Here is a 23,816-nt window from a genome sequence, read left to right on the forward strand (position 1 = left end):
TTCCTCTAGATGTGCTCATCCTCCATCTTCCATCTCCGGGCTCTGAGGCACTGCAGCTGCTGGTGCCTGCTGGAGGACGCCGTATCCCCGTTTGGCTCATCCTTGGGGGTGGGCACAGGGGGATGGAGAAGTGAAGGGGGCAACCATAGGAAATAGAAAACTTAAGGGAAAAGATGGCACACTTAGGGCTGGGAAACACTGAGGATGTTGAAGGAGGGAGGGACCCAGCTCCTGAAAATGGCACTGCAATGGTCGGTGGGCCATTTGGTCCACTGAAAACACGAGAAACCACAGTACAAGACACCAATTTTATTATAAATATCAAGAAACCACAGGGTATTTATGGGCCAGCATATGCCTCGGGTCAGGTTGAAAAGGAGGTGACCTTCCATTTCTGTGTATTCTAAGTATATCTCAGGCTAGCCACACCAACCCTGGCTCCAAACCCAGTTACACTAAGGAGTTCTGAAGCCTGTTTTCTTCCAGGAAATCTGTATAACCAAGAGGAGCCTGGAGAGCAGCTAACACTCATGGCAAAATTTCAGGCATCACCTCAGGGGTTACATTTTAGAATGTCACCCCTCCCGGTAGCTGCTGCCCACTCTGCAACTCTGGTAAGACCTTTGTTCTCAAACTCTCCACTATAGAGAGGAGGGAAAAATGGAAGGAGACGGAGTGTGCAGATCTGAGGAGTCTTTCATTCTGGAGCACCTGACCCACCAGGAGCCTGAACCATGGTGCAATAGCGTCCCTTATTCGCCATGAGCTGCTGGTGGGTTCCCGCCTCAGTGATGGTGCCTCCTTCCAGAAAGAGGATGTGGTGAGCCTGCTTCACCAAGCTGAGGCGCTGGGTGATGAGAAGCACAGACCGAGAGCACCGCTCAGGGCTTTTATACAGGAGCTGCTCCACCTGAGAAAAAACATACACTCTGTCAGACCAGGGGACCACTTCCAGCTCAGGGAGACATCTGTGTTTCCAGAGCTGGGACAGACCTCGCCAGGATCATTGCCACCTCTGCCAATAACCCAAAGGAAACTGAAGATTCTCCTTCTGGGTGCTTCTCTGTCAAACCTTTGATTTGTGAAGGGCTGTTTACATGAGGGCAACGGTGGAATAAAAGAAAGAGGCCTAAACTGGGAGATTGGGATTCACATACACACACTACTGTATATAAAATAGATAACTGATAAGAACCTACTACATAGCACAGCGAACTCTACTCAGTACCCTGTAATGGTCTATATGGGAAAAAAAATCTAAAAAAAAAAATCACTTTGTTGTACACCTGAAACGAATACAACATTGTAAATCACCTATAATCCAACAAAAAAAATGTTTTTTAAGTAATGAAAGAAAGAGCCCTAGGGTGAAACCCATAAGGAGAGAGTGAAAGGTATTGAATAGTCTCTCCTCTCTAATTTTTAAATTCTCTTTTAAGGAAATATAACTTACTAGTAAAGAGCACTCAAGTCAGGCAGACTTGAATTGGGGTCCAGGCTCTGCTATTCAATAGCTGAATGACAGTGAGCATGTTATTCAACCTCTCTTAGCCTCTGTTTTATCATCTGTTGGATGAGGGTAACAACACCCAGCTCCCAAGCATTCATGATGAAGGAGTGAGCAAGAGACGACATCCAGCACATAGTAAAAGTTCAATTCATATTAGCGTTATGAGGGCGGTCTTTTGCTTATGTTTGGCTTCACAGATTCAGGGTCTATAGATCATCTCTTTTAACTGGTTTTAGGCATCTGGGGGAGAAGCTAACGGGAACTGAGAATTGCAAGGACCAGTTTGGAGAATTATGATGTTAATATAATAACAAAGGATGAGTGAAGGAAGGAGGACTGGATGGGAAATAGGCATTAAGAAGATGACTCTCGGGCTTCCCTGGTGGCGCAGTGGTTGCGAGTCCGCCTGCCGATGCAGGGGACACGGGTTTGTGCCCTGGTCTGGGAGGATCCCACATGCTGCGGAGCGGCTGGGCCTGACAGGACTGGCTGTTTATGTCCAGGGCACTGGTAGCATCATCCAGGATGAGTACACACGGTTTCCGGATCAAGGCTCGAGCCAAGGCCACTCTCTGTCGCTGACCCCCTGACAGCTGGCCCCCAGTCTCACCTACTTCTGCAGAGACAAGGGCCAAGGTGAGAGCTGAATAAGCACACGCACGCACACACACACGTACACGCACGCCAAGGACTGATGGATGCAGCACGATAGAGAAGGTTCTGGGAAGGTAAAGGAGTTCTGAGGACATGAGGATAAAAGAGCCATAGGAACAAGATGTTACAACTTCAAATTGATGTCAGTGGGGTGGGGGGAGCTAAGGAATCAAGGCAAGACTACTGGGGTTACAAGGAAGGTAAAGATGTCTGGGTGGTGATGTGAGTGGAGACAGCACCTGTGTCGTAGCCTTGAGGGAGTACAGAGATGAACCCGTGGGCTCCGGACTCCACTGCAGCAGCTGTGATGTCCTCCATGGTTGGCTTCTGGACCAGGCCATAGGCAATATTTTCTTTAAAGCTTCTTCCAAATAGCTGTGGCTCTTGTCCCACGGCAGCCACCTGGGACAAAATACGATGCAGAGTCATAGAACAAGGAACACAGGAGTGTGGTTCTCTAGAGACTGAAGACTGAGAATCTCTACTGGAAGCATATCACAAAATTACACAGCCCCTCTCCTGACCACGCGCTCACCTCCACCTAAGGTCTCCTAATGCTCTGTTCAGAGTGCTCGGTAAGAATGCTCTTCTGACTTGAGGCTCCCTGCCCTCCCCCATGCCATCTTCTAGCTCACCTGTCTGTGCAGGTAGCAGTGCTCATATTTGGAAAGGGGCTCCCCGTCCAGGAGCACCTGCCCCTCGGTGGGCTGGTACAGATTCTGCAGCAGGGCAGCCACTGTGCTCTTCCCAGACCCATTGGGCCCCACCAGCGCCGTCACCTCACCAGGACGAAGGGTGAACGTCAGCCCCTGGAAGCCAGAGAATCACACACACTAAGAGGCAGCCGGAGGCCCCTAAGCTTGAGACGTGTCAGTCATTGTCTTGTTACGTTGTCTTGTCAATGTCTTCCCCCAGAGAAGAGAGGAGGAAAATGGTGAAGTACAGCAACTACTCCCCTTCCACATGCACAGACACCTCCCCATGGAGTAGAGACGGAAGATGAAACAAAGACAAAGGCAAACACTAAGACCACTGTGCCACACACGCAATCTCAGAGAGCATGAGAATAAAGAAAACAATCACATTCCAAACCACAGATGGAAAGAAAAAGGAAGACTGGAGACACAGCTTTTGCTTCCATGACGCCTTAGGATAGGAGAGCCTTCTCCCTGAGAGCCTCCTCTTCCATTCTTCTTGGAAATCCAGCCTGGTCCTTGAGCTCGGGGGCAGTTTTATGGAACGCGTGATCTTTTCTTTGCCTCTGAAGGGTGAGGGAGGCTCTATCTAAACCTGGTGCTAAGCAGGTTGAAGGCAGGGAGAAAATTTAAGGTGGTCGAGTTGAGGGTGAGGCTGGTAGAATACAGGGATTGGTAGGTTGTACCTGCAGCACTGGGACATCTAGACGGTTTGGGTAGGCGAAGGAGACCCCCTGGAACTGGACGAGGCCCTGCAACTTTAAGGGAGTGAACACACCACTGGCTGGGCAGCGAGGGATCTGGTCCAGGTATTCAAATATTTTCTCTGAAGAGCCCACAGCCTTCCGTAGCCTGGGATAGGTGGACAGCAGTACCTGGAGGGGAGGTATGAATAGTGAGGCGGGGGATGGGAGGGACCCAATCTGTTACCAGGGTTATGTGATGTGAGAAGGGCAAAGGAGGGAAGGAAAGTGATTCAGATGGTGACAGCACAGGGGAAGGAAAAGCACTGGGGAGTGAGAACGGAAGGACCTCACCTCAACAGCTGTGGTGAACTGGCTCTGGTAAAGAACAAAGGTGACCAGGTCCCCACTGCTTACAGACCCACTTGTCACCAGCTGCCCACCAAAATACAGGATTCCCACCTTCAGCAGCAATCCTGAGATCTGTTGGAGACCACAGAGAAAAGGGACTGTGGGAGGAAAACCTAAAATTCTGGTGCAAAGAACCAGAATCATTAACAGTAAGGAGAGATAGCGTCCCATTTCCCCAAGTAACTCGGGGGATTCAATAGGTATTAAAGAATGAAACATAGCATGCCATGGAGTCTCACTCGGTTACCCATGATAGAAGTCAATTATCACCATCACCATCACCAGTAGTGCCTTGTCTGGGGAGCACCTTGCTCTTCACAAAAGGCTTTTATGAAAGTAATGTCATCTAATATTCATATCAAGAGCCCTATAAACTAGGTTATATTACTCCCATTTTTTAAAATGAGAAAAAAGTCTCAGAGAAAGTAAGTTACTAGCCCGTGGTCCCAGAGCTAGTAAATGGCGGCATCAAGGCAGGAACTTCTGATCGCTGATCTAGTTCTCTGTCAATTATATCACAAGATGCCCCGCATCCTTGGCTTCCGCTGTTCCCATGGCTCTCAGGAGTACATCCGCATAGTTCAGGCATGAAGCAGGCCCAGGTGCAGGAATGTATAGCTCCCTGAGCACCCCCCATGAGGCAAAGGAAGGCCCTGGGACTGGAAGACTTGGCACTTTCCTACCAAGGGGGTCGGGGAGATTTTGTGCACCCTACGGAAAGGAAGCCATCTAGCATGCCTAAAAAGAGGGAGGGGGTTAGGAACACTGAGTGGGGTCATGGAGCCTCTGGTTGCTGGGATACAGACACTGAACCCACCACTGCCCAGCGGAGGAAGAGTGTGGAGCAGGGTCATGGGACAGGGAATGGCACTGAAGCATCTCGGGGACCAGGGAATAGGCATTCATCCCCAGGTGCTCACAGAGTTGGTCCAGAGGTTGATCGCATAGGTCAGGGCCTCCTTCTGGTTGAGTGTCTTCATTTCATGCAGCTTTTGCCTGAACTTCTGGGCCTCACCCTCTTCGTTGGCAAAGCTCCGGACTGTAGGCATGGCTGACAGCACCTCAATGGCCACCTGGCTGGATTTTGCCAGAGATTCCTGCACCTGTGCTGCCAACACCTGTGGAGACATGGACAAGAGATGTCACACGTGGTTGGCAAACCATAAGGGACGCTAGGACCTGAGTTATCCAATTGTAGATTAAAGGTGAGAAAGGGCAGAGAGACAGAAGAGAAAGGGACACAGCTATATCCCCCACGGATACTAAAGAGATACAGAGAAGAGGAAAGTGACTCTGAAGGGTCATAGAGGATCATATTCTTGAGACTGGTGATCATATCCCTTTTTTTAGTTTTCATTTTATATTGGAGTACAGTTGATTTACAATATTATATTAGTTTCAGGTATACCGCGAAGTGATTTAGTTATACATACATACGTATCTATTCTCTTCCAGAGTTCTTTCGTATATATGCTATTACAGAGTATTAGGTAGAGTTCCTTGTGCCATACAGTAGGTCCTTGTTACTTATCCATCTTATATATAGTAGTGTGTATATGTTAATCCCAACCTCGGTGATCATATGCTTAAAGACAGATGGTAGGCAGACATTAGAAGACACAGAGAAGGTGAAGATCGACACTGAGCAATCCAGGAACATGGACAAGGAGTTTCAAAAAGACGAAGAATCAGCGAAGGTGCCAGGAAAGAAATCTGTGAGGAGAGCCCACCAAGTCTGGGCGATGAGGGTCAGTATAGGTTGAGGCAACTCCCTGGACATACCTCGTGCCATTTTCCCAGCTTCTCAGGCAGAAGGAAAAGTAGTGGCAGAGTGAGCAGGGTGACCATGGTGAGGGATGGGGACCCCCGGAGCATGAGCCCCAAGAGACACAGTCCACGCACGAGGTACCACAGCAAGAGGCTCAGCCCCGAACTCAGAGACTCACTCATGGTGGACGTGTCCTCTGTGACCCGAGATGTGATGGCACCTGCCAAGGGTTGAGGAGAAGAAAGTGAGTGAGAAACTCAGAGTGATGGGAGGGACTGGCAATGAGCCAGGGTGCCAGGGGGAGGGGTTCTAAGCAGGTCTGGAAAACAAGGTCAGTGGTTTAGGGAGGCTTGGAATCTCAACTCAAGGAGAATGGGTTCCAGAGGAAAAGCCTGGTCAAAGACCTTCCTTTTAACTCTAAAGAAATTGATGCCTTTGTGAATTTCTAATTCTCTGACAGATTTCTGTTCTCTAAAGAACTTGTATATCCCCTGCACATAGGCAGGAAAAACTTAAACTGATCATATAACAGAGCTGGAGAAAAACGAAGGTGCTGCTAGAAAACAGTCCAGGAAACTGTAGCAAGTCCTGGATTGGGAATCAAGAGATGGCTTCTATTCCCAAGTTCATCTCTATCCATACGTGTCTATGCAAGTGTTGGCATTTAGGGTCTGGGCCTCAGTTCCCGTCTCTGTAAAACGAGGTGGTTGGACTCTGTGATCTCAAAATTTCCAGGTTTGAAATTCCTGTCACTTCTATCTAAATACACACAGAGGGATATATTTGTGGGAAAATCTTGGATGGAAACACTAGGTTTTTCTGCAGATAAGGAGTATATGTATTTTGCTCTTGAGGTACGTCAAGAATAAGACATGATGACGTTTACGTGTGAGAGGAGGATCAAGGTTATAAGTAAAAATACGTATGGGGATATAAACAGTAAGTGGATGGATAGTGAAAAGAGTTTCATGAGAAACCTGTTTGGTTCTTTTGAAAAAACTCTGTTTTCTGGCACAGGACAGCCCGAAACACCTCTCCCTGCAGGTGGCAGTGCACGCGGCCCATGGTGCTGTTGTAGATTCCATCAGCCGTGAACTCCAGCACTGCGCTAGAAGGAGACAGAGAAGGAGGGCCAGGCACGGTCAGGGGGCCCACCAGAAATGCACTCTGGACGGTAGCCCCAACTTTCAACTCCCTCTTTTTCAGGGTTCCCCCATCCCCAGCCTTCCAACTTCAGCCCCCAGACCTGGCTATGGTGAGGACAGACATGAGAGTTATGTTTCGCGTGAAGGCAGCGCCAGTCCTGTCTTGTAGAATCCAGTCCGTGAAACGGCCCGTGAAGAATGGAACAGCCATCTCCCCTGGGGAGGGAGAGAAATATCAAGTCTAAGCAGGTCAGCTCTAACCAGACGACCCCCGGCCCACCCTCCTTTCACCTTTGCCCATAATCCTGGAGGGCAGTGGCAGAAAGACACAATCTACACCTAAATGGGCCACCTGGGAACTCAAAACCCTGTGGCCCCACAAGACCTTTAGAGGTTGAATGAGGAAGGCTAGGGATCATAGGATGGTCTGCCCCAGAGGAAAGGCCTTGTCCAAGGTGGCCAGTGAAGCAACGCCCGGGGCAGCCCTGGAGTCCAGGACTCCTGACTCCTACCCAGTACAGGGCTCTTCCCTCTCCACTGGGGTGGGGAGTGGGGGCTCTTCTCAAGACCTGAGCTGGGTCCCCTTCCCCTCATCCACATTTCCGAGAACTCATACCAATCTATCTCACTGACCATTACTCTCGATTCCTTCCCAGTCCTCTAGCCTCGTCCCTCTCCCCCTGCATCCCCCTTACCAAGACAGGAGAGTACCACCAGGGCCAGAATGAGCGGCAGGCGTTGTATCTCTGGGCCCAGGAAACCTAGAAGCCGGCTCACCGCCACTCCAGAAGCGCCGTGAGCTCCTTGCACCCAAAGGCTCCTGATCTTATGCCACAGGGCGGCCGCGGGCAGTGCCGCCGTGTAGCTGAGCGCAAAGGCGTCCAGGCGACTCCCCCAGTGCAGTGGCCGGGTGCTGTGAGCGTCCCCGGGGGCTCCCCACGAGCCCAGCTCTCGGAACGAGGCAAGTCCCGGCAGGGCCAAGCCCAGCGCCGCCGCCAGCGGCTCCAAAGCAGCCAGCCATCCCCGGACTCCGGCGCGTTCTCTCCCGAAGCCCAGCGCTGCCCCGAGGACGCCTTGGGCTCCCAGCCACAGTACCGCCCAGCGGCTCAGGCCCGCCACCCAGACAATGAGCAGCGGCAGCGCAGGGGGTACCAGCAGGGAGGCTATTCGAGGCAGCGCCAGCCGGAGCAGCATCCAGTCGGCGAGGAGCAGCATCGCTGTCCCCAGGCACGCGAGGGAGGCTCGGGAGAGGCGGAGACACCCGCAGGGAGCGGGGGACTCCGAGCAGGCCATGGGCGCGCGCGGTTCGAGGTCGGCCCAGGTCCTGAGACTCTCGCCGTCCTCGCCGGGACGGAGTCTCTGGACGCTGTCGGAGTCGTAGCAGGGCGGGCCCCCGGTCCGCGCCGGGGAGGGAGCAGGGCGAGCCGGGTCGGGGCTTCGGAAAGTCCCGGGAACCCGCTGAGCCCGCCGGCGCTGGCCTGAAGTGAGCAGTTTACAGTAAAGGGAAAACGAAAGCGTCTCCGGCTCCCCAGACCCACCCACTCCGAAGGCGGCCCGCCCGGACTATGTGGGGGGAGGGCGTCGACATCAGATCCGAGATTTAGGGGAGCAGCCCTGGTGCGCCACCTTCTCCATTCCCAACACCCGACCCTGCTGTCCTCGCCTCCACTTGCGGGACCCACTTGCCGCGACTTTCTCATTCCAGCCTCTGGGTGGGGTGCCTACGTCATCTGTCTCCGGGCAGTTCTGCCCCGCGCAAGTTAGCGCCCGGATGGGAAGCCTCACGGCATGGACCCGGGCGCCCCCTGGCGGGCATGGAGAAGGGGCGGAGCTGTAGGCAGCGAGTGGCGCGCTGTCCCAGGTCGCAAACCCGTGCACCAGGCGGCGAGGAGCGCGGCGCAGGGATGCTGCGAGCCGGAGCACCCACCGGAGACTTACCCGGGGCCAGAGAAGTCCACACCGGGGTAATGAGTCTGGGCTTGAGGGTTAGCGGAGGGGTGGAGGAAGTGGAGCGATAGGGGGACCCTGGAAGCGCCAAAGAGTGAATTTGGAGACTAACGAGAGTGGGGAGATAGCTTGTAGCAGCCAGTGCTCACATCCCGAAATGAACACGGGCGTCAGTATTCTGAAGGGGTCGTCTAGGGGTCCGCGAAGGGACTGGGCACGGGAGGCAGGCAGAGAAGGTGTACTTTGGCTCTGAGCTGGAAGCGTTAAGGAGAAGCTGCCCTAAAGCGCTTTCGCTTTCACTCTGAGCTAGAGAGAGCGGCTGGTTAAATCAAGGGAGGGGGTTGGAGAAGGTGCACAGAGAAAAGGAAACGGTGCCCTGGGTTAAGTAGGACGGCACTTGAGAGAGGGGAGTATGGGCACTGATTGAGAAGGGACGCATCACACAGACCTTTGATAAACTAGCCCGTGGGTAACATAGCCCCAGCACTGATAATGGGGGTTCCATGTGAGCTGGAGGTGCCCTTCCCCAGCCTGGCCCAGGAAGGCTCCTACTTGGCCCAGATGCCACCGTCCTCCCTTCCCTATGTCTTCCCCACCCACCTCCACAACCTGCTGGACGACTTTTGCCCAGGCTGGACCCGTGGGGCAGATGGCAGCCCAAGGCAGGCTGGCTTCTGCTCTCAAACTTCTACCACCAAGCTTAGCTTTGGGGCAGCTTTGTTATATAGGAATAACCTCTTGGATGGGGTTGCCTCTGTTCTCTGCTGTGCTATTCATGATGAATCAGTATGTCAAAATGAACACTCTGCCAACATCCTGGAGGCCAGAGTAATTTATGGAGTGGTGAGAAGTATAGCCGTAAAACCATTTATAAATTAGAAAATCTCTCCTCACTGCCAGATGAGCAGTGAAAAATAAGAAGTAGAAGTTAAAACAAAGCATGGGAGCTAGACATGGGTTTTAGTCCTGTGTGACCTTCGACAAGTCATTTGCGTTCTCTATGACTCAGTTTCTTCATTTGTAGGATCTTTAAGGCTTTTTCCAGTTCAACAGGAGTTTTAAAATGTAGCTTTATCCTCCTTCACTCTTCCTTAATTCTTTTGTTTAATTTCTTTTCTTGACCTGAAAAAGTCAGCTCAAACTCCCCAATCAAATCCTCTTTTGGTGCAGATCTCTTTTCCCCTGGCTGTTTACCTCTTGATAAGAAATCCTGAAGTGAGACCTCTATTTTAAACTGTCCCATGTGTTTCTTGCTGCTTTCCTCCTTCCTTGACACGTGGTCATGCTAACCACTGATCCCTGAGATGTTTTCTGTTGTTCAGTAAACTGAAAGAGCTCACTTCTGATTAAGGGGGGGCGGTGGATGATTGTGGGCCCAAAAAAAGGGCTTGAGCTTGTTTCCCAAGGTCACGGTCACTCGCTGCATGGGGAGGTCTGTAGCACATCTGTACACACAACAAACGCAGGCAGAGGTAATTCATCTGTGGAACTGCGTCACCGGGACTTGGAAGTGCCCGCCCTGAGCCCTTCACTCAAAGGGAGCACTTATGCCCCTAGGAGCCTCATCCCACCTCTCTCTCTTTACAGTGGAAGGATTCTAGGGATGCCATTCTTTCTGTGTGATACCACTGCCAGGCTCTGACATTCCCTTGCTGCTGGGAGAGACAAGAGAGAAAATGGAAAGATGAAGAAAAAAATCCCATTCTGGGAGTCAGCTCTGGCCTAAATTACTGTATAACCTTGAGCCAGTCGCCTCCCCATTCTGAGAATGTTTCCTCATCTGTAACATGAAGGGATCAAGGCTCTTGCTGCTCTGACGTTCCATCCTCTGTGTCTCTGCAGACAACCATCATGGCGGTAGAGTTTGATGGGGGCGTCGTGGTGGGATCTGATTCCCGGGTGTCTGCAGGGTGAGTAGCAGTGCCGGTGTGTTCTTTTGGAAGGAAGCTAATGGCCCCGAGTGCACATTTTTCTTAACCATTCATAAAGAGACTGGCAAACTGAAGCATTGGAGAAACTGAGTGAACCTTTCAGAAAGGCCACTATGATAAGATATTGGGTGGGTATTTGGGTCTCTGAATTCATGGAGAAGAATCTGGGGCCTGGATGCCAATGTGGCCCGTCCCAGGGAGTCACAGAATTGGGTCTGAAAAGGGTTTAGGAGATAGAGATTTCAGGGGCCCACCTTCCATCTATGTTTAGAGATAGAAAAGATGGTCCTGCCAAGCAGATATTCTGGTTTCTGATCCATCACATGTTGAACTAAGTTTGTCTTTCTCCCTTCTGGCCAGTTTCCTCACATACAAGATAAGCATACAGGATTAGATCAATATTACTTACTTTATGTTCCATAGAACACATAACTTCCTCAATATGGTTAATAACAAAGAAAAATTAATAAGGCGAAGATTATTCTTACCTTAATTTAGTATTTTTTGTTTTACTATAAAAATCTAAGCCTGAGGGGCTTCCCTGGTGGCGCAGTGGTCCCTGCCGATGCAGGGGACGCGGGTGCGTGCCCAGGTCCAGGAGGATCCCACGTGCCGCGGAGCGGCTGAGACTGTGAGCCATGGCCGCTGAGCCTGCGCGTCTGGAGCCTGTTGCTCCGCAGCGGGAGAGACCGCAGCAGTGAGGGGCCCGCGTACCGCAAAAAAAAAAAAAAAATCTAAGCCTGAAAATAAATCTAATTTTGATCATTACTTGCAGTGTTTCATTTGTTTGAGACAATTCTTTGCTTCCTGCTTTAATCCAAGCATTAAATTTCATGTACTCTGAAGCCATTCTCTTGTGAAATAAATTTGAGAAACACCGAAAGATGAACATCAGAAATTTTGGCAACTCTCTATATGATCCAGCCATCCCACTCCTGGGCATATATCCAGACAAAACTATAATTCGAAAAGATACATGCACCCCTATGTTCATAGCAGCACTATTTACAGTAGCCAAGACATGGAAGCAACCTAAATGTCCATAGACAGAGGAACGGGTAAGGAGGACGTGGTACACCATGAAAATTGGGGTGCATCTGTCTTTTTGAATTATGTTTTCCTCCAGGTATATGCCCAGGAGTGGGACTGCTGGGTCATATGGTAGTTCTATCTTTAGTTTTTTAAGGAACCTACATACTGTTCTCCATAGTGGCTGTACCAATTTAGATTCCCACCAACAATGTAAGAGGGTTCCCTTTTCTCCACACCCTCTCCAGCATTTATTGTTTGTAGATTTTTTGTTGATGGCCATTCTGACCAGTGTGAGGTGATACCTCATTGTAGTTTTTATTTGCATTTCTCTAATAATTAGTGATGTTGAGCATCTTTTCATGTGCTTTTTGGCCATCTGTATGTCTTATTTGGAGAAATGTCTGTTTAGATCTTCTGCCCATTTTTTGATTGGGTTATTTGGTTTTCTGATATTGAGCTGCATAAGCCGTTATATTTTGGAGATTAATCCCTTGTCAGTTGCTTCGTTTGCAAATATGTTCTCCCATTCTGAGGGTTGTCTTTATACAAAAAAAAAAAAAAAAAGAGTGAATATATGTATATATGTAACTGATTCACTTTGCTGTACACCTGAAACTAACACAACATTGTAAATCAACTATACACCAATAAAATTTTTTTAAAAAAAGTAAATGTGGTGTATATATATAATGGACTGTTACTCAGCCATAAAAAAGAATGAAATAACGCCATTTGCAGCAACGTGGATGGACCTAGAGATTAAGCATAGTCAGAAAGAGAAAGATAAATACCAAAAGATATCACTTATACGTGGAATCTAAAGTATGACACAAATGAACATATCTACCAAACAGACTCACAGACGTAGAGAACAGACTTATGTTTGCCAAGGGGGAGAGGGGTGGGGAAGGGATGGATTGAGAGTTTGGGGTTAGCAGATGCAAACTAGTATATGTAGGATGGATAAACAACAAGGTCCTACTGTATAGCACAGGGAACTATATTCAGTATCCTGGGATAAACCATAATGGAAAAGAATATGAAAAAGAATATGTATAACTGAATCACTTTGCTGTACAGCAGAAGTTAACACGACATTGTAAATCAACTATACTTCAATAAAATTTTGTGAAAAATTGGCATCTCTAACGTTGATGACTTTTGACTCCTTCCTGACAGAGAGGCGGTGGTGAACCGAGTGTTTGACAAGCTGTCCCCCCTGCACCAGCGCATCTACTGTGCTCTCTCTGGCTCAGCCGCTGATGCTCAGGCCATAGCGGACATGGCTGCCTACCAGCTGGAGCTCCATGGGTATGAAGTTCTGGGGTCCCCAGTCCACACCACCTAGAGTTCCCCCAACCAGTGAACCCCTATACAGAGTCCTGTTCCAGGAGCAGTGCTGTGGAAAATGAAAAATTCTTGCTTTGCCTCCGCCTTTCATTAGTGTTGAACTGGCATTTGAATCTCTCGAAGCTGGTTTCTGCACCTGTAGAGTAGAGATAACTAATAGTACCCACCCTACCTCACCAGATGGTTATTTCCAGAATCAAAACATATGAGTGAAAGTAGTTCAAAAACGGCAAATCACTCCCCTAATATAAATCGTGGGGACGAAGATTAGGACGTGGGCCACCATAATATCAGGTGGTGACCGTAGGGGAAACCCAGGTCATTAGGGCAGAAGTAAAGTTTACCTGCTTTGACCCACATGGGCAGGGCTCTGGCAGTCAGGTTATGTCATTGGGGGCTGGAGGTGGGACAGAGTAAAGGAGGGAGAACAATTAGCAATTGAAGCCTTCTTCCCAGTGGGTGATGTGAAACTCTTGTTCCCCTGCACTTGTGGGAGGGGAGCTAGAGTTTGAATCCTTGCAGCTATAGGTTTCGGGTGTTCCCCCCGGCAGCGATGATGGTAATGGCCCAGGAGGGTGGAACTTCAGGAAAATCATTATTGCTGCCTATTCCTAACCCTTCCTTTAGAATGGAAATGGATGAACTCCCACTCGTTCTGGCTGCTGCAAATGTGGTGAGGAATATCACCTATAAGTATCGGGAGGACCTGTCTGCACATCTCATGGTAGCAGGCTGGGACCGACGCGAAGGAGGCCAGGTGAGTCTCTCCCAATGTCCTCCCTCCCTCGGGGTTCTCCTCTCCCGCAGAGAGGGAGACAGAGGTCATACGGCATTCTCACTAAGAGTTCCAAAGACATTGCCTCGAAAAGGTAGGATAGTCTCAAAGGAGAAGGGCATGAGATGCTGGGGCTTCACTGCAGAGTGTGGACATCACCTGCTTGTCTCAGTGGTGAGCAGAGGAGGGAGGCTTCTAGAGTCTGACCTGAGGATGCCTCCCCCAGGTATATGGGACCATGGGAGGGATGCTGATTCGACAGCCCTTTGCCATCGGTGGCTCTGGCAGCACCTATATCTACGGTTACGTGGACGCGGCGTATAAACCAGGCATGTCCCCGGAGGAGTGCAGGCGCTTCACCACGAATGGTAACTAAGCAAGTGGAAGGGTACCTGGGGCAGGTGTTGTTAAATGTGGGAAGGAGGTAGAGTATGAGGAATAGGAACACGTGGGTGACCATTTAATTAAATGTCCAATGGGAATTCCCTGGCGGTCCAGTGGTTGGGACTCCTCGCTTTCACTTCCCGGGGCCCGGGTTGGATCCCTGGTGGGGGAACTAAGATCCCGCAAGCCATGCAGCATAGCCAAAAAAAACAGAAAACGTCCAAACTGGGACACTTTTGAGAGTGAGAGATGGCAGGACAAAGGCTAAACTAGATGGGCTTTCAGGATAAAAGGCATAAACCAGGATTGTTACGAGTACACCAAATTAAGATCTAGGGTGACCACAAAAACCAGTGGTGAGCTAGCTTGGGCCCGCTCCTAAGAGTTTATTGTTAAATATTCAAGGAATTCCCTGGCTGTCCAGTGGTTGGGACTCCTCGCTTTCACTTCCCGGGGCCCGGGTTGGATCCCTGGTGGGGGAACTAAGATCCCGCAAGCCATGCAGCATAGCCAAAAAAAACAGAAAACGTCCAAACTGGGACACTTTTGAGAGTGAGAGATGGCAGGACAAAGGCTAAACTAGATGGGCTTTCAGGATAAAAGGCATAAACCAGGATTGTTACGAGTACACCAAATTAAGATCTAGGGTGACCACAAAAACCAGTGGTGAGCTAGCTTGGGCCCGCTCCTAAGAGTTTATTGTTAAATATTCAAGGTTGGGGAGCTGCTTATTTATCTATTTATAATTGGAAATCAATCATGGCGGGAGTATTGAGATCATGGACATTATGTGAAGACTTTTTTTTTTTTAAAGTCGGTTGACCACCACTAAATATGCATCTCTAGGAGATGGGTTCTGAAGTCTGAAAGTGGTCATAGGCATATGGACAGGAGGGAAGGGAAACAATATCTGAAGCTAAGCCATTCTCTCTTCCTCTCTGCAACTTGAAACCCTCTGTAGCTATTGCTCTGGCCATGAACCGGGATGGTTCCAGTGGGGGCGTCATCTACCTGGTCACGATCACAGCCGCTGGTGTGGACCATCGAGTCATCTTGGGCAATGAGCTGCCGAAATTCTATGATGAGTGAATCTTTCTCAGACTTCCCTTCTTTATTTTACAATAAACTTTCTGGGACTGGAAGCTGGTATGGTCATGGTCACTCAGGGAGATGAAGCTTGGGAAGGGGGCTTCTTCCCACCCAGATGTTAGCATATCTTTTTTATTCCTTTGTCCCCAGGTCTAAAACATCTTTCCCACAGGAGAGAGAGGTGGGCAGGGAGGCAGGTATATACTAGAACCAGGAAGAGCTCTACACAGGACAGGTCATAGGTAGCTAAGACAGCTACACACGGGAGAATCAGCTAAGAGCGCCAGCAAACGCACATGGAAGAGAATTCCTTTCATAATGCATTCATTCACGTTAGAGACGAAAAACTGATAAGTACTTAAATATTTGGTGGGGGGGTACTTGTGAATTTCAAAGAATAATAACAAGAACCAAAAAAGCTACATGTATCGAACCAAGCATTAGCTACATGCTTATAAACTTCATTTCTTAGAACCCAAACAAAAAAATCTTATGTAGGTAGGACAACTACTTCTGTGTACGGATAGATGGGAACTTAGGAAGAGTAAGCCATGGCAAGTTCAAAAGCTGAGATGTGGAATTTAGTTTACCGTTTGCCTTTCCTCTACCACAACATGAAACCTTCTATTCCCGCAAGCTTCATATAGCATCTCCTCCTTGAAATCTGCAGTAATTAGCCCAGCCCATGATTTGACACTTTCGAAGTCGTCACTAGATATTTGAGTAACTGTACGAAACAGGCTGAGTTCTGGTCCTGTCTTTGCCAGGCACTTTCTGAGTGAGAGGACAAATTACTCCCCTTCTTTGAGCCCTCATTTTCTCTTCTGTCAAATGAAGGTGTTGAGTGACTTCTAAGATGGTTTATAGTTTTGACATTCAATGCCATTTTGCTCATAAGTGAGCAGTTAAGAGGTGTATTTAACAGAAATCCTAGTAGGCTACCCAGGAAGCTTCTGTCTGCTTTTCTTTCTGGATCTCAGGCTCAACATACAAATTCAAAGTACCCTAAGACACTCCTGTGTCCTTGGTAGTGTGTATTTGGTTTGGAGAAAAATAATCTAAAATTACTAGAGCCTAGGGGAGGGGGAAGGGTAAGCTGAGACAAAGAGAGTAGCATTGACATATACACACTACCAAATGTAAAATAGCTAGTGGGAAGCAGCCTCAGCTCGGTGCTTTGTGACCATCTAGCCCTCTAGATAGGGAGGATGGGAGGGAGACTCAAGAGGGAGGGGATATAGGGATATATCTATGCATATAGCTGATTCACTTTCTTATACAGCAGAAACTAATACAACATTGTAAAGCAATTATACTCCAATAAAGATGTTAAATAAATAAATTGTACATTGCAAATAAAAATTAGATCAACCGTTTAAACTGAAAAATAAAAAATTAAATTACTAGAGCCTTGAGTTCTTTCTAGCCACGAGATTTAACTTATTTTGCAATTTAACATAATAGTTTAAAAGCCTATCTCTCCTGCTGATCACAACTCCCCACCTCGAACTCTGGAGAGTAGACAAAAGCAAGTACTAAACCATTCTGAAAAATAAACAAAAGCAGGGGAATTGCGGAGTCAAAACTTGGGGAGGCAACGCTCTGCGGGGAAAAAGAGGGTTCAATGTTTTTTCTCTTTCCTCTCATGGCTCTGCCCTGAAGTCAGGCAGCAGCTACAGAGCTACACTTCTGAACTGAATCTCCACTGCCGTTCTGGCTGGAGAAAAGAGGCCCCTGTGGGCAGGAGAGTGTAGGGGAATCTCCCAGATGAGAGAGCCGGGGACGGGGCTCCCTAATTCTAGGTATGAATCCTCATGACAGCCGGGTTACTCCTGAGCTGCACATATGACACAACCAGCACAAAACAGCAAAGACGCTGAGGACTGAATTAAGATGTAAACCTTTTAAAATTAGATGGTGGTCTTTTTCTTTATTGGCCAAAATACTGCATCCTTATGCCCCTCATTCCAAAATAATGGCTTACAATTTTAAAAGAAGAAGGAGGAGGAGAAAGAGGGGGAGAAGAGGGAGGGGCAGGGGAAGAGGAGGGCGAGGGGGAGAAGGGGGAGTAGAGGAAGAAAATAATTAGAGCAAAGACAAAGTTAAGAAATAAATGAAGCCAAGAGGTAAAAACAATATACAACATGAATATCTCCTTTTAAAAAAGAAAAGTGAGGGCTTCCCTGGTGGCGCAGTGGTTGAGAGTCCGCCTGCTGAGGGTCACCAAAAAAAAAAAAAAAAAAAAGAAAGAAAAGAGATGTGCTGGAGCTGTCTTGAACAGCCTAACAAGAGCAGATTGTAAAACATTAAGGAATTTTGAAAGGTAACTGTTAACCATTGGTAGCTTGACATTGACCGTGGTGAAAGCATTTATACTACAGAAACCAGCAATGCTACGCATCAGAACTTTTTTGGGTTTTTTCCCCAGAAATCCAGTTTAACAGGCCACATGTTGATCAGCCAGCTATCCATGGGTGAAAAACAACCGGCTCTGAGCTACAGGGTAGTGAAAGCAAAAAAGGAAATGAAATCAGGTACAAGATTTGAAAGATTCATTTAAAAAGCGAATCATCCAAAAACAACAACAAAATATATATATATATAAAATAGATATATATATATAGTTTTTCAAATCACATAAAACATTAACTGAAATAGAATATGCATCATGCCATAAAGAAAACGCCAATAAATTCCAAAGTATCAGTATCTTTGAAACTACATTCAGCATCCATATTGTATTAAATTAGAACTTGATAACAAATGGATACCTAAAATTCTGATGGTTTTCAAACTAAAAAAATATTGATAAATAACAGATTTAAAAGGTACTCATAAAAGAAATTTACTCATTTAGAACCAGGTGGTAAAAACGTTACCTATCAGATTCTGTGGGACACAAAGGAATACTTAGAATTTTATAGCTTCAAATACATTTCTTAGAACAAAAAAAGTTTAAAATAAATGACTTAAAAATTCTCCTAAAATGTTGGAAAAAGAACAATTGAGCAAACCTAAAGAAATAAGGAAGGAAATTAATTTTCTATTGTTGTCTCATACTCACTGCATTAGCTACCTATTGCTGTGTAACAAATGACACCAAAATTTAGCAGCTTAAAATAACAACCACTTACAATTGGGCATTACTGGGGCAACAGGGGAAGTTTAAATACGGACTGTGTATTTGATAATATTATATCCATGGTAAGTATCTTAGAGGTGATGATGTTATTCCGGTTTTGTAGGAGAAACATCCTTATTCTTAAAATACACATTCCAAACTATTTTAGGGTAAAATGTCATATATCCACAAATTTTCTCAAATGGCTTAACAACATAGATCCTCAATAGTAAATGGATAAATAAAATGTAGCTTATTAATACAATAGAATACTGCATAAGCAATGCATATTAATAACTACTGATAATGCAACAAGATGGATAAATCTCATAGAAATAATATTGAGTAAAGAAGCCAGATGCACACAAAACTACACAATTTATGTTTTGAAACAACCAGGTCCTACTGTATAGCACAGGGAACTATATTCAATATCCTGAGATAAACCATAATGGAAAAGAATATGAAAAAAATATGTGTATAACTGAGTCATTTTGCTGTACAGCAGAAATTAACACAACATTGCAAATCAGCTATACTTCAATAAAATTAGAGAAAGAAAAAAAAACAATATAGGTTTCGGTTATCTATTGCTGTGGAGCAAACTGCCCTTAAACTTTGTGGCTTAAAACAAAAACAATCATTTTACGGTTTCTTGTTATTCTGGGGGTTAACTGAACTTGAAGAACCACTGATGTAGCCCGTGAACCAAAGCACTCATCACGGCAGCCAATCCATACAATCCCTGACATTTCATGTAAGGACATTGGTTACCTGTCCCATCAGATTTGAACACCTTTAGAATACTGTAAAAATTTCCCCGACTTTATGGGTCCTGCCTCCCCATAGAACAATTCAGAAAACCCACTTCTCCCAGTCCTCTTGGAAGCCAGGGCACCAATATAAGACCTAAGTCCCACCTTTAAAAAAATCAAATTCATGCACCTCAGACTTCAATTCACAACTGAGTGACAGGAGGAAATGGGCATCTACCCTGCATTCAGTTCGAGGCAAAGGTGACAGGAAAAGCAACTGGCTTTGAGGGAAGCAGTGGTTAAAAAAAAAAAAAGGCTACCAAAAGCCACCATAGCAGCTTCGAAGCAGTAAAGTGGTTTATGAGACCTGTTCTGGCTTGGTGGCGGGGGGATGGTTATCTGTTTATGATGAGCCTACCATATGTTGGAGAAATGTATTTGTTAGATTTTTTAAAGTGTTACCAAACATTAACGAGGGAACCAGGAAGAACGCAAGAGACTAGATTCAAAGAGTATTTGCAAAACAAAGTTGCACATAGTCAGGGGAAATCACTGTGTTAGAGATTCAAAATGGTTAATGTACTACAAAGCAATAAAATCATAACCTTGGAGTTATCTCCTTTACCAGATAAAAAGCAAAGGCATCACACCTTGTCAGCTTTCTACAGATTAACGTCTCATAGTACAGGGCCAGCTGGGCTCTTTTTAGTCAGTCAACTTACAATCCCTGAAACAGGATGATAATCAGGCAGGATTATAAGAAAATGTTCACATATATTAATCGAGAAAGCAGATTTTTGCCTTATTTCCAAATTTTGGAACATTTTCCCTACACGATTCCTACCCCTAAAGTAATGAATTGACCAAATAAGATTTTCCAGAAATATTCTAATTCAATATCCTTAATTTGACAGGCTCTTTTATTTGGCCTGTTTTAGGATTAAGATGTGAAGACTTTCTTGTCATGTAGTCAACAAAACAAAGGTCTTAATGATATTAACAGTTCACATCTTTCTGGAAGGCTTTAGCCCATAAGGTCATAGTTTTAATTACTCCTATGATAACCAGAAATCATTTTATTGCCATGCAAGAGCTTACTTATCCCAAGAACCCTCCCCGACTCACCATCTCAGAGCTTCATTTGTAGGGCCTTTCACTGAGGATGAAATCCCATTTTCTCTGAGATGCTCAAAGTTCATCAGTGATTCTGGCTCATCAGAAATTAACATCCTTTTCCACCTGTCGGGTGGGGACAATAAACTAGGAACCAGTGTGCTCAGAGGATTTTGTAGGCCTTGTTTCCACAAACAAACTGCAGTTCTTTCTCTTATTAGAGAAATTAATGAGATTAATGAAATGAGATTTTCCTTTTTATGTGACATTTCTGGCATGCTCAGCATTCCAAATTTGGAGATGTGAACCACTGCATATCACTACATTGCCATAAAAACATAAAGCAACCCACAAAAGCACTTTGAAAACTATTTGCAGAGAAGAACTATATACCAAATTTTCTATAGAATTATCATATATTCCACCAGTGATGCTGTCTACAAAAATATTTGATTGTCTATAGAGCTATGGTAGCTATAAAAAGCAAAATTTGACTCATTGTCCTTTAACAAAGGATAGCTGGGATTTTTCTAAGCTTGAAAATTGTAAAAGCACTTGTCAGAATTCCAATTAGGAATAGGGTCATCAATATCTTTCATTTTTCCTGAGTAGTTATACTTTGCAGTCTATATTAAGATTTACTATAGGATATTTTTTCCTGAATTCTGTGGTTCCAATGGAACAAGACATCATTCAAAGAACACTGGGTTTTATTTTCCATAAACATAGGTTAAACCTGAGGATTACAGATAGATAAGAAGAAAATAAAATGGTCTGCTTACATGTTCATCAGAAAATAGAACATTTAAAACAATGTTCTGAAATAAATAAACATTATAACCATAATTAAATATTGGTTAACAGTTTCATTCAGTCTTATTTCCTGTCCCACTGATCTAGGGCTAGCAGACTATGTTAATGACTTCTCTGCTTCTGTACTAAAATAGTCCTATAAGTTCCAATTTTTAAGGCCCCTGATACAGTTTGACAGGTGTCAATAGGTGACCATATCAGCTTAAACTGGTAAATTTGTTCTCATAATTCTATTCTCTGCAATAGCAAGAATCAAGAAATCCTGGTCATCATTCCCTCTGAGCCCCTGAGATTGTCCTTTTCTGTTGTTTCTCTCAGAAGACCCAATTTTTGGTGATAGCTTCTAGCAGAGGGCTTCTTCAAGTTTGAGAGAAAAACAGAAAACATCTGTTTGGCCAGATGGCGTAGTTTAATTTATCACAGTAGCCAACAATATCAGAATAGAGGAGTAGAATCTAGAAATCTCACAATCTCACAAAGACTTATGAGCCATTACTCTGAAGGTAAGTACACATTCTAGACAGTGAGGGGCTTTGGCAACTTTCTGTGTTCTTCTAATGCAGCCTGTAAAGTGCGGACTAGGATTCCTACTGATTGACAAGGGTATTTTAAACCCAGAAACAAAACCTTCTTTAAAATAAATGTATTGGGGCTTCCCTGGTGGCGCAGTGGTTGAGAATCCGTCTGCCGATGCAGGGGACACGGGTTCGTGCCCCGGTCCGGGAGGATCCCACATGCCGCGGAGCTGCTGGGCCCGTGAGCCATGGCCGCTGGGCCTGCGCGTCTGGAGCCTGTGCTCCGCAACGGGAGAGGCCACAACAGTGAGAGGCCCGCGTACAGCAAAAAAAAAAAAAAAGTATTAAAATCACCAATCCAGACTTGGAATACGAACAAGAGTATGCTTTTACCGTTCCTGAAACATCTACAGTCATTACGACACATATTCGCAATATTTTTACCTGGACAAGATTAATAAAGGAAAGGTTGAGCTCCTGTGTTTTGTCAGCTTTTTCAGCATTGTGGGTTGATACACAGGGTAGCTCTTTTGAGTGTATAGAATTAATTTAAAGTATATAAAGCATGCAAAATGCACCTAATTAACTTCTGGCCTCCTGCGTTTCATATTGTGACAGATTAAGGCTTTGGGGCCACCTAGTGGTCAAATGGGTAGTGGCTATCTAGTGGGAAAAAGGGTATTTTTAGAGTACGGTAAAAGATAGCTTGACAGTTTTAATATTTTCAATTAAGAGTTTAGTCTTCAGGAAGGCAACAACGACAAAAAAGAATTGTCAGAGGAAACTGGTCACTTAATTCATATAAGTGGACAGGTACCTAAGAGTGGTCAATTGTTAAAGTTTTTGCTATCCCAATAACCAGAGTGATAATAAAACATTTTAAAATAAAGAAGGTAACATAATAATTATAGAAGCCTGTAGGTCTCTCACGATTCAAAGGGTTTTTGTTATTTGTTTTTAAGATATTTAAGGCCATGAAAATATCAGCAAAAGCACTCAAATTTATCAGGATACTGAGTGAGAGTATTCTGAGAGAAAATGGCCGAGCTGATTACACTCAAGGAAATAAAAACTTTTTCTATTTCTTTTAAAGAGTACAGTGAATATATTCCAAGACCAAATTTGAACAAGTCCTCTTTTTTTTTTGCGGTGCGCGGGCCTCTCTGTGTTGTAGTCTCTCCCGCTACGGAACACAGGCTCCGGACGCGCAGGCTCAGCGGCCATGGCTCACGGGCCCAGCCGCTCCGCGGCATGTGGGATCTTCCCAGACCGGGGCACGAACCCGCGTCCCCTGCATCGGCAGGCGGACTCTCAACCACTGCGCCACCAGGGAAGCCCCTCTCTTTTTTTGCTTATTAATTTTAAGTCATCATTATGTGTGTGTTTCAAATATGTGTATAGTTAGATGACAATATTATTTAAAGCTTTCAACTTCAGCTTTAAAATATAATTAATCTTATTAATACAATACACTAATGTGTATACCACATTGAGTTTACCATCTTTTCTTATTAAAGTATAGTTGATTTACAATGTTGTGTTAGTTTCAGGCATAGAGCAAAGTGATTCAGCTTTACATATATATGTAAATATATATATATATTCCTTTCCAGCTTCTTTTCCCATATAGGTTATTACAAAATATTGAGTATAGTTCCTTGTGCTACACAGTAGGTAGGTCCTTGTTGGTTATCCATTTTAAATATAGTACTGTATGTATATGTTACACCCAAATTCCTAATTTATCCTTCCCCCCAACCTTTCCCCTTTGGTAACCATAAAAGTTTGTTTTCTATATCTGTGAGTCTGTTTTGTATCATTTTTTTTAGATTCCACATATAAGTGATATCATATGATATTTGTCTTTCTCTGTCTGACTTACTTCACTTAGTATGATAATCTCTAGGTTCATCCATGTTGCTGCAAATGGCATTATTTCATTCTTTTTCATGGCTGAGTAATATTCCATTGTGTAAATATATATATATATATATATATACACCACATCTTCTTTATCCATTCATCTGTCAATGGACTTGAGTTTACCATCTTAATTTCAGTTTTGCAAAAAGTAAATATGGACAAGAGTATATACGTAAAAGTGATTCAGTATTTTTTGGTGATT

General features: G+C 45.5%; 2 protein-coding genes across 2 annotated transcripts; one reads left to right on the forward strand and one right to left on the reverse strand.

Moving 5' to 3' along the window:
• Positions 1–289: 289 nt before the first annotated feature.
• Positions 290–8,345, reverse strand: TAP1 (transporter 1, ATP binding cassette subfamily B member). Its single transcript, XM_024766009.1, has 11 exons — positions 7,562–8,345; positions 6,968–7,082; positions 6,699–6,829; positions 5,736–5,941; positions 4,874–5,071; positions 3,897–4,025; positions 3,546–3,734; positions 2,800–2,973; positions 2,404–2,566; positions 1,990–2,126; positions 290–910 (listed from the first exon to the last, which is right to left on the reverse strand). Exons 1-11 carry the CDS (start codon positions 8,157–8,159, stop codon positions 698–700), a joined length of 2,253 nt encoding a protein of 750 aa, XP_024621777.1. The 5' UTR covers positions 8,160–8,345; the 3' UTR covers positions 290–697.
• A 182-nt stretch (positions 8,346–8,527) lies between these two features.
• On the forward strand, positions 8,528–15,427 carry PSMB9 (proteasome 20S subunit beta 9). The gene is made up of 6 exons (XM_024766010.1): positions 8,528–8,830; positions 10,656–10,723; positions 12,956–13,087; positions 13,754–13,883; positions 14,128–14,269; positions 15,247–15,427. The coding sequence occupies exons 1-6, from the start codon at positions 8,681–8,683 to the stop codon at positions 15,372–15,374; spliced, it is 750 nt and encodes a 249-aa protein (XP_024621778.1). The 5' UTR covers positions 8,528–8,680; the 3' UTR covers positions 15,375–15,427.
• Positions 15,428–23,816: the final 8,389 nt, after the last annotated feature.

This window comes from Neophocaena asiaeorientalis, unplaced genomic scaffold (assembly GCF_003031525.2).
Source record: "Neophocaena asiaeorientalis asiaeorientalis breed wild unplaced genomic scaffold, Neophocaena_asiaeorientalis_V1.1 scaffold46, whole genome shotgun sequence".
NCBI lineage: Eukaryota > Metazoa > Chordata > Mammalia > Artiodactyla > Phocoenidae > Neophocaena > Neophocaena asiaeorientalis.